Source organism: Penaeus vannamei, chromosome 6 (genome assembly GCF_042767895.1).
Source record: "Penaeus vannamei isolate JL-2024 chromosome 6, ASM4276789v1, whole genome shotgun sequence".
In the NCBI taxonomy this organism is placed as follows: domain Eukaryota; kingdom Metazoa; phylum Arthropoda; class Malacostraca; order Decapoda; family Penaeidae; genus Penaeus; species Penaeus vannamei.
Window position 1 is genome coordinate 46,653,645 of NC_091554.1, and position 10,000 is coordinate 46,663,644.

Below are 10,000 nucleotides of genomic sequence, written 5' to 3' on the forward strand. Positions count from 1 at the left end.
CCTACGACCCACCCTTCCGTCTGCCTACCTCCCCTACCTGACCCATTCCTTCCCCTTCCCTCCCTACCTCCCCTACCAGAACCCTTCCCTCCCCCTCCCGGTCCTTACCCTCCCCTACCTGACCCCTCACCCTTCCCCTTCCCGCCATAACACCACTACACCCCTCCCTCCCTCCCTCCCTCCCTACCTGCCCCCTTCCCTCCCCCCTCCCGTCCCTACCTCCCCTACCTGCCCCCTCCCCCCTTCCCCTCCCTCCCGCCCCTCCCTCAGTGCCACAGCGTTCCGGCCAGACGCTCCCCCCCTCCCCCAGCGTGGCGCGGCGAGGGGCGAGGGTGTAAACACACTATAAATAGCACTTCGCGTAAACTCCTCGCTCGCGTTTCTTGCTCTCGCTCCCTTTTCTTTTTTTTCTTTTTTTTTTTATTTAATTTCGATCTTCTCTCTGTTTTTTCTCTTCGCTATTCTCTCTCTCGAGTTTAATGTCTATTCTCTCTCTCTCTCTCTCTCTCTCTCGAGTTTAATGTCTATTCTTTCTCTCTCTCTCTCTCTCTCTCTCTCCTCTCTCTCTCTCTCTCTCTCTCTCTCTCTCTCTCTCTCTCTCTCTCTCTCTCTCTCTCTCTCTCTCTCTCTCTCTCTCTCGAGTTTAATGTCTATTCTTTCTCTCTCTCTCTCTCTCTCTCGAGTTTAATGTCTATTCTCTCTCTCTCTCTCTCTCTCTCTCTCTCTCTCTCTCTCTCTCTCTCTCTCTCTCTCTCTCTCTCTCTCGAGTTTAATGTCTATCTCTCTCTCTCTCTCGCTCTCTCTCTCTCTCTCGCTCTCGCTCTCGCTCTCTCTCTCTCTCTCTCTCTCTCTCTCTCTCTCTCTCTCTCTCTCTCTCTCTCTCTCGCTCTCGCTCTCGCTCTCGCTCTCTCGAGTTTGTTGTTAATGTGTTCGCTTGTCTTTATTTCTTTTTTATTTTTATCTTGTGGGTGTGCGTGGTTTGTGTGTGGGTATTTATACGCATGTACGCGCGGGTATCCCCCCCCCCCCCATCTCCACAAACACAAACGCACACACACATACTTTGTCCAGCGAGTTTTGTTTTTCCTAAATGTCTTCCTCCTCCCCTTTCTCTTCCTGTTCCTTTCCCACTCCTCTCTCTCTCTTCCTGTTCCTTTCCCACTCTCCTGTCTCTTCCCGTCCCCTTCCTCTTTCTTGTTCCCCTTCTCTCTTCCTTTTCCCTATTGTTCCCATCCTCTCTCCTCTCTCCTCATTCCCTTCTCCTCTTCCTCCCCTCCCATTTTTCTTCCTTTTCCCCCTCCCTTCCTTCTCTTCCTTCTCCCTTTCCCTCTCTCTTCCTATCCCTTCTTTCTCTCTCTCTCTTCCTATCCCTTCTTTCTCTCTCTCTCTTCTTATCCCCTCTTTCTCTCTCTCTCTTCCTACCCCCTCTTTCCCAAGACCCCCCCTCTTCCTCGCCCTCAGAAGGACCCCACATCCCCGGCCCGAGAGACCCCGAGCCCCCCCCGAACCACACCGAATGCCCGACCCGTAAATACCAGGGCTTCGGCAGCGGCTTCGGCTTCGGCGGCGGCGGAGACACTGAAAATACCCGGCCGGCCATTCCCCGCGTCAGAGTGAGTTCTCCTCCGAACGGCTCAGCGCTGGGTTTAGACGCTGATTCAACGCCTCGTCGCCCCGCCCCGCCCCCGTCTGCCGCGCCGGAGCCGTCGTCGGAGGGGGAATCTCCCGTTCGGCGCTCGCACGCCCCTGGGCCTCTCTCCCGCGCCCTCGCCGCCTCCTTTCATCTCGCTTTTCGCTCGCCGCCGGGGATAAGGAGGAGGATGAGGAAGGGGAAAGATGGGGGAGAGGAAGGGGGAAGAGGGGGATGGGGGGAGGAAGGAGGGAAATGGGGAGGGGGACGAGGAAGAAGAGGGGGATGGGGACAAAGAGAAGGAGGAGGAGGAAGAAGAGGGGGATCGGGAGGAGGAAGGGGACGAGGAAGAAGAGGGGATGGGGAGGAGAAGGAGGAGGAGGGGATAGGGAGAATGAGGAAGAAGAGGAGATGAAGAGGAGGAGGACCATCTTCGGCGTCGGTGACTCAGATCCGGGCTCAAGGACCTCGAGGAGGAGGACGAGAAGGAGACCCGAGATTCTTGAGGTGTGCGGGAGAAAGAAAGAGAGAGAGAGAGAGAGAGAGAGAGAGAGCGACAGAAAGAAAGAGAGAGAGACAGAAAGAAAGAGAGAGAGAGAGGGAGAGGAGAGGGAGAGAGAGAGAGAGAGAGAGAGAGAGAGAGAGAGAGAGAAGAGAGAGAGAGAGAGAGAGAGAGAGAGGGGGAGGGAGAGGGAGAGGGAGAGGGAGAGAGAGAGAGAGAGGGAGGGAGAGAAAGAGAGGGAGATAGAGGGAGAGAGAGAGCGACAGAAAGAGAGAGAGAGAGAGCGACAGAAAGAGAGAGAGAGAGAGCGACAGAAAGAGAGAGAGAGAGCGACAGAAAGAAAGAGAGAGAGACAGAAAGAAAGAGAGAGAGACAGAAAGATAAAGAGAAACAGACAGAAAGAGAAAGAGAGACAGAAAGAGAAAGAGAGAGAGAAAGAGAGACAGAGAGAGCGAGAGAGCTCGAAGCGACTGCCTGCGAGAGAGGGGCATGACTTATGGCACCGTGGCAACTGGGTGAAGTGCCCGGCCGCGCCACGAGCCACGTCATCCTTGCGAATTGCTGTCAGGTTGGCGTGAGGTGGCGGCGGTCACAAGTCTACGGTGTTTGCACGCCACGTTTTACTATATCAAACACGGATACGATTTTCTTTTTTTGTTTTTGTTTTTACTTTGCATCTGTGTTCATATATATATATATATATATATATATATATATATATATATATATATATATATATACATAAATACACACATACAAACAAACATACATACATACACACGCAAACACACACACATATATATATGTATATATATATAAATATATGTACTAGTGTGTATATGTATGTGTATGTATATATATATATATATTTTTTTTTTTCTTCTTTTTTTATTTTATTTTATATATATATATATATATATATATATATATATATATATATATATATATATATATATCTACAGACACACACACACACGCACATATACATATGAAATGTGTGTATATGAGAAAGATTTTCCTCATAACCTGAATCAAGATTATGTTTCATCATACAGATCTGATGACAAGAAATAGCCCCCCCCCCCAAAAAAAAAAAAAAAAAAATTAAATAAAACAAATATTCATATCATTAGTTTCGACCTAATCAAATCACTCTCAAAAGAAGATTAAGAAACCTCTCTCCGGATGACCTCGATGACCTAAAAGATGACCTGGTCAAGTCCTCCTCCCGATAAGAGTTGCAAACACAGGCCGGGTAAATTTGGCGTGAGTGTGTAAAATAGGTGTTCTTGATACGATTAAAAGAACAGGGACACGGTGTTATCTAGCCATACTAAAGGTTTCATTTATCAGATGGTTACTAATGTATCTACTGATTATTAATTAATACATAGTTCGATCATAACTTTATTTTATTTATTTTTTCTGGAAATGTAAAATTCGAAAAAAAAATCAAGCAAAATACACTGCAACCTACACAGGCTTCAATAATATTTACAAAATCGCTATATATACATTTGCTTAAGACAGCAGCTACTCTCTCTATAAAAAAAGCTTATAAAAACTTTTTCATCTACAAACTGATACCCCCCCCAAAAAAAAAAAAAAAAATAATAATAATAATACAATTAAAAAAATAATAATAATAATACAATTAAAAAATCTCTCTAATCATATGACACAAGTTGCTAGACAGAAAATGTGTCCAGACTTCCCCTAACCTCCACCCCCACCCCTCCCCCCATGCGTCCCCGACTAATTAGCCGGTCCTAAGAGGGTGACAGGCCGGGGGGGGGGGGGGGGGTCAGAAGCAGTACGAAGACTGGAATATGAAAGCCAAAGCAGGAGGGGCGTGATTAAGGGGGTGAAAAGCAATGAGCGGGAGAAACAGGGTCACGAAATCCATTTGAAAACATCTACCTTCCTTTGTGAATGAAGGCATGCTATTGTTATTTACTTTCGGAACACGCAAATTAACAAAACCAATGCCTTACCTTCTTTTTTCTTCTTCTTCGTATCTATTCTTTCTTTTCTTCTTGTGTCACAAACGTTTTTTTTTTTCTGCTTCTGGACACATAACAGGTCTTCAGCATAATCGGATTGTTTAGGTCACGTGATTTTGGGAGGACCGACTCCCACATTGATTATAATTCGATGCTAGTTTGAAAATACTGTCATACGCCAATGATCGTTCGCACAGATCGGAAGTAAGTCCGTGAGAGTAATTTGTATCATACTTCATCCGGGTTTGTCGTTCAATTTCCTTTTATTTTTGTTTCCCCTAACTGCGCGTTTTCTAATGTGCTGGCACGTCTTACAGAAAACGTTGATTCATGCAAGATACAGGGGCGACTACTGTATCGGCTTCAAGAGATTTTTCATGCACTTGTAGAGTGAGGACTTGTACGTTACCTTTGGCTTTGAGATCTGTGACTGTTCCAGCCTGGCCACTCCCGGCGAGCCTACGGACACGCTCGAGGAATTACAGGACGAGCCCGCGGGGGAGGGCGCGCGCGGGGCGCCCGGGCCGGAGCCCCCGGCCGCAGGGGCGCTCGCGTCACTCGCTCTGGGCTCATGGAACCCGTTCGCCACCTTGCCCAGCTGCTCGTGGATGGTGTCGAAGCTGGGGATGTGCTGCTGCCGCCCCTGGCTGCAGCTGCGGTACGGAGGGGCACCCTGGTGGTTGAGGGCGTGGATGTACACGTGGTTCGAGGGCACGCCGGGCGCGGGCGGCCCTTGCAGGTATGTGATCGAGTGCGCCGGCAGGGGCGTGGGCTCGCTCGCCCCTCCCACGGGGGCGGACGACGACTGCTGGAGGCCCACGCCCAGGCAGCCCACCTCCACGGTCTTGGACTTCCTCATGGGCGGGCGCCTTGGCCTCGGCGGCCGCCCACTCACAGGGTCGGGAGACGGAGAGTGGCGGGCGCCGGCCGGCGAGGGCGAGCCCCCACGCCACGGGGACGCCGACCGCCGCCCACTGCGCGGGGACGACGGCGGAGACGGGCGGGCGGGGAGGCGCTCGCAACTGCGGCTTCGAGCCTCGCAAATGACGCCCGCGGGCGGCGCGTGGTACACGTAGGCGGGGTACACGGGCGTCGAGCCCGGGGGCTGGTACAGCTGCGGGGACGACCCCCAGACCGGCACCCAGCACCCGCCGCAGTGGGCGTCCGGGGGCGGGTAGTAGGGCACGTACTGCGCTCTCGGGGGAATGCCCTGCTGCGCCCACGCGGGCGGCGGCGTGGGAGACCGGGACGCCCCCCGGCGCTGCATGGGCGGCGAGGGCGGCTTCCCGACGATCGGCGACTGCGTGACCTTGCGCGGCGGCGGCGTCGCGGGCGGCCCCTGGCGGTGCGCCGCGGTCGCCCCCGTCCGCTGTGCGGTGGGCGGGATGCTCGCCGTGGGCGGGGAGCGCGAGGTGGGCGTGCTCAGCGGCGGCTGCCGCACCACCAGGTTGTCGTAGATGGAGTCGGGCTCGGCGGCGGCGGGCAGCGGGCGCGGCACGGGGCTCGGGGCCGGACTGCGCCCCGACGGCGTGCAGGAGCCCGACGGGGACACCACCGGCACGCCCACCACGTTCCACGCCCGACGCAGCTCCGGGCTCGAGGGCGGAGAGGCGGGGCCCATCTCGGGGGGCCGCCCGCTGACCTGGCGGCACTGCGGGCGGGGGGAGGGGGGCGTGGGCGTCGCGGCGGTCGGCGTGTAGGGTCTGGGCGAGGCGACCTGCCGGGCGATCATGGCGGCCGAGGAGGGCGCGGAGGGGCTGGCCCGCCCCTGGCCGCCCACGCTCTGCGGGTTCTCCCCGCCGCCCCTCACCTTGCGGCGCTGCGTGGGCGTGTGGGTGGGCGTGTGTGAGGGCGTGTGGGTAGGGGTGGCGGAGGGCGAGGGCGCGTGGGTCGTCACCGACGTGGAGGACGTGGACTTGGTCTGCCCCATCGAGTTGAGCGTGGAGTGGGCGGTGGCCACGTGGCGCGTGTGCGGGCGCGCCTCGGGCGGGAGGTGCTCAGGGTGGGCGTGGGCGGCCCGGAACGTGTTGAGCAGCGGCGAGGGCGAGGGCGTGAGAGCTTCCAGGCGGCGCACCATGGAGGCGCGCTCGCCGTCGCTCGTGAGCACCGCCGTGTACGAGACCCGCGTCAGGAGCGGCTCGGCGGGCGCGGCGGCGGGCGCGGGCGGGGCCGGGGAGGGCGCCGCGCGGGCGAACTTGGGCGAGGGCGGGTGCAGGGGGCGCCCCGAGAGCGACGTGCGCGAGCCCTCCCTCGGGAGGCTCTTGCTGCTGCTGCTCCGACTGCTGACGCTGCTGCAGCTGCTGCTGTTGCTGCTGCCTCCGCTGCTGATGCCGGAGTCGGTGAGCGCGAGGGCGGCGGGGGCGGTGTGCGACGCGGTCTGGGCTCCGCCCGCGTGGGCCTGCGGCCGAGTGCTGGTAAACGAGGCCGCCCTGCCGCCGTGGGCGTGGGTGTGGGTGGCGGCGACGCCGTTAAGCGCACTTGAGGGAATGAGACCCGACAGCTGGCCGTAATTGGCGAGCTGCGAGGCGGGCGGCGCGGGCGCGTCGTCGAGGTTGTAGTAGTCGCCCGAGCAGTACTTGGCGGGCAGGGGCGGGCGCTGCGGCGCGGCCTCGTCGGCGGGCGGCGGGCTGGAGCCGCCGAAGTCCGGCACCGTGTTCTCCCGCAGGTGCGGCGGCAGCAGCTCGATCAGCTCGGGCGGGAGGGGCGTGGCCTTGGCGCGGGCGGTGGTGGTGGTGGGCGGGTGCACGGCGCGCCAGGGCTTGGGCGTGGGCTGCAGGTCCAGCGTGGTGGGGATGGGCTGCAGGTGGTTGAGGCGCGGCAGGGTGCGAGGGCCGCGGGCGCCGGCGGCGGGCGCGTCCCCCGAAGGACACTCCGGCCCCGTCACCACCTTGTTGGCCACGAACACGAACTCATCGTCCGCGTTGTCCTCCGACGCGCGCATGGCGGCGTCCAGCGCGGGGCGGCGCTCGAAAGGCTCTCGGCGCCTTCACCGCTAGGCGATGGCGCACTTCCCGCGGCCTTTGGCGCACGCGGGTCTAAAAGTTCTCCTGTCTATCACTTCTACAAGCTGGAAGGCAACACACGTTTAAAGCAACAGCGCCTGGAAGAAAATGCCAAAACAGAGGGCAGAAGAGGAAATAAAAGAAACAGAAATGAGAAGAAAAAGACCACACGGAACAAACACTCCACTCTCGGCCCTTCGCTCCTTCCGCCAAGGGCCGAAAATCCCATCCTACGCGTCCGAGGCGGTGACCTGCGCGCCTGGACCAGCTGTGTCCTCCTCGGCGACCCGGAGCATCCCGCGCTCCCTGCCCCAGGACCGGAGACTCGAGCAGCTGTGACCGGGGCCTTCGCTGTTTCTGAATTCGCCAGACGAAATTTTTTCTTAATCTTCTTTTCCATTCAACGTTTTTTCTTGTTTTTTTTCTGGACCTTCGCTGTTTCTGAATTCGCCAGACGAATTTTTTTTTTTTAATCTTCTTTTCCATTTAACGTTTTTTCTTCTTGTTTTTTGTTTCCTTTTTCTTTTTTTTGCGTGTGTGTGATCAGGAATATCAATGTTTCTGAATCCAGTCAACGAGTTTTATGTTTTTTTTTTTTTTTTTTTTTTTGCGTGTGTGTGATCAGGAATATCAACGTTTCTAAATCCAGTCAACGAGTTTTATTTTTTTTTTCGCGTGTGTGTGATCAGGTTTATCAACTTTTCTGAATCCAGTCAACGAGTTTTTTTTTTTTTTTTTTTTTGCGTGTGTGTGATCAGGTTTATCAACGTTTCTGAATCCAGTCAACGAGTTTTTTTTTTTTTTTACCCGTTCAGGAACATCTCCTTCCCATCTGACTTTGACCTGTTGGCGACCAGAATCCTCGCTGTTTTTCATTCATTCAATTCAGTCAACTAAAACATTCCCCCCCCCCTTCCCATTTTTCCAATTTTCCTGGTGACCAAAATATCCCCTGAATATTTAATCAACGCTAATTTCATCTTATTCATATCTTTTTACACTGATAATGAACCGAAATTCGCTCTACCGGAGACAAACCTCAGCGTTAATATTGGCAAGAAAGACTTAATCTCTCCTTTGGTGGATAATGGTTTGGTTGCGATTGAGACGAAATGACGGCGCAGACAAGATTCAAAACTTATCACAGTATTGATAAATACGCAAATATACTACCAACAAGAGTAAGAAAACAAAATAAAAGTAAAACAAAAATAACATCAATAAAATAATAACAACAAAATAATAATAACAATAAAAAACAAATTCATAACAACAACGACGACGGTAACAACACACATGTTGATAATGGAGATAACAACATGATCAGGAAACAACATCGAAAACTACAACAACAAAAACAATAATAATAACACAATATAAAAAACAGTAAAGATAAATCGACGTTAATGATAATAAATATAACAATAAATAGATAACAGAACCAATAATGATGAAGACAAGAATAACAACAACAATAATCATAATTATAATGACAACAACCTGACGATGACGATTATAATTAACACCATGACCGTAAAACCATAATAACAAAACAGTAAAAAAATGAATAAATAAATACCAACAGCATTACAATGACCACGACAAAAGATAAATAAATAAATAAATAAATAAATAAATAAATAAAATATAAAACAACAAAAAAGACAACAACAATAACTTGATTTTCATTACCATCAACATCATCACCATTGCCATCACCATTCCTACTACGACCCTCGCTATCCCACTTATCCATCTATTTCAACGTCATTTCAATAACTTGGAGCAACATTTCAAAATTCGGTTGACAGGAGTCGAAACACATGAAAGAACTACATATATGGTGAATGACGTGGTGATGAGTTGTGGTGATGGGTTACAGTGTCCGTGATGGTGTTGATAATGATGCTGTTCGATCGCAGTGGTGTTGGTAGTGGTGGAGGTGTTGATGTTGGTGTTTTGGTGTTCGGTCGCAGTGGCAGTGGTCTTGGTGACGATGTTGATGTTGATGATGGTGGCTATGACGATGTTGATAGTGGTGTGATGATGATGATGACGGTGCGATGGTGTTGCTGACGATACCGATGTTTGTGTGTTGATAATGGTGGTGTGGCGGTGTTGTGGTGTTGATGATGGTTAGGTAGCGTTGATGATTATGGTGTGATGGCGTTGATGATGTTAATGGTGGTGTTGATGATGATGTTGAAGGTGGTGTGATGGCGTTGATGATGGCGTGGTGGTGTTGATAATGATGTAGTGTTGATGATAATGGTGTTGATATTAACGACGATGTTGATGATATTGATGGTGTTGTGTTGATGATGTCGGTACCGATGATGACGCCGACGGTAGCGTCCGGCCGCGATGGTGTCCGATGCCGTCGAGCCGCCGTCCGCAGATCGGCCGAGGCGGACGCGGTGGCCGGTGGCGCCCGGGTCGTAGGAACAGCGGTCCGGGCAACAGCGGCGGCAGGGAGGAGCACGTGCTGTCTATTTTTGCGCCGGACACGCGACAGGGGTGGGTGGCGTGTCGGGGGGAGGGGGAGGGAGGGAGTAACGGGGAAGGGAGAGAGGGAGAAGGGAGGAAGAAGGGAGATGGGAAAGAAGGGGGAGAGAAGGAGAAGGGGGGCAAATGCAGAAGATGGATAGTAAGAAGGTGAAAGGAGAGGGAGAGAGGAAGACAGGGGGAGAGGAGAAAGGAGGAAATGGTGAAGAGAGAGAGGGAGAAGAAAGGGAAGTGCGAAGGGGGTAGATGAATGAAGAAGGAGAAAGGTGGAAGAGGAAGGGAGAGAAGGGAGACGGGGAAATGAGCGACACGGGAAGGAAAGAAGGGGAAGGAAAGAAGGGGAAAGGAGAGGGAGGGA

At 53.1% G+C, this 10,000-nt stretch overlaps 2 protein-coding genes across 2 annotated transcripts in view; both read right to left on the bottom strand.

Moving 5' to 3' along the window:
* Positions 1–10,000, bottom strand: part of LOC138861992 (uncharacterized) — a gene marked incomplete at its 5' end in the record, with an annotated part of 18,445 nt that overhangs the window by 5,351 nt on the left and 3,094 nt on the right. The window lies entirely within an intron of this gene.
* Positions 3,964–10,000, bottom strand: part of LOC113826842 (proline-rich protein 36) — a 35,616-nt gene continuing 29,579 nt past the window's right edge. The window contains exon 2 of the mRNA XM_070123146.1: positions 3,964–7,202. Coding sequence (XP_069979247.1) covers positions 4,485–7,076 — 2,592 coding nt within the window. The 5' untranslated portion in view covers positions 7,077–7,202 and the 3' untranslated portion in view covers positions 3,964–4,484. The remainder of the gene's footprint in view (positions 7,203–10,000) is intronic.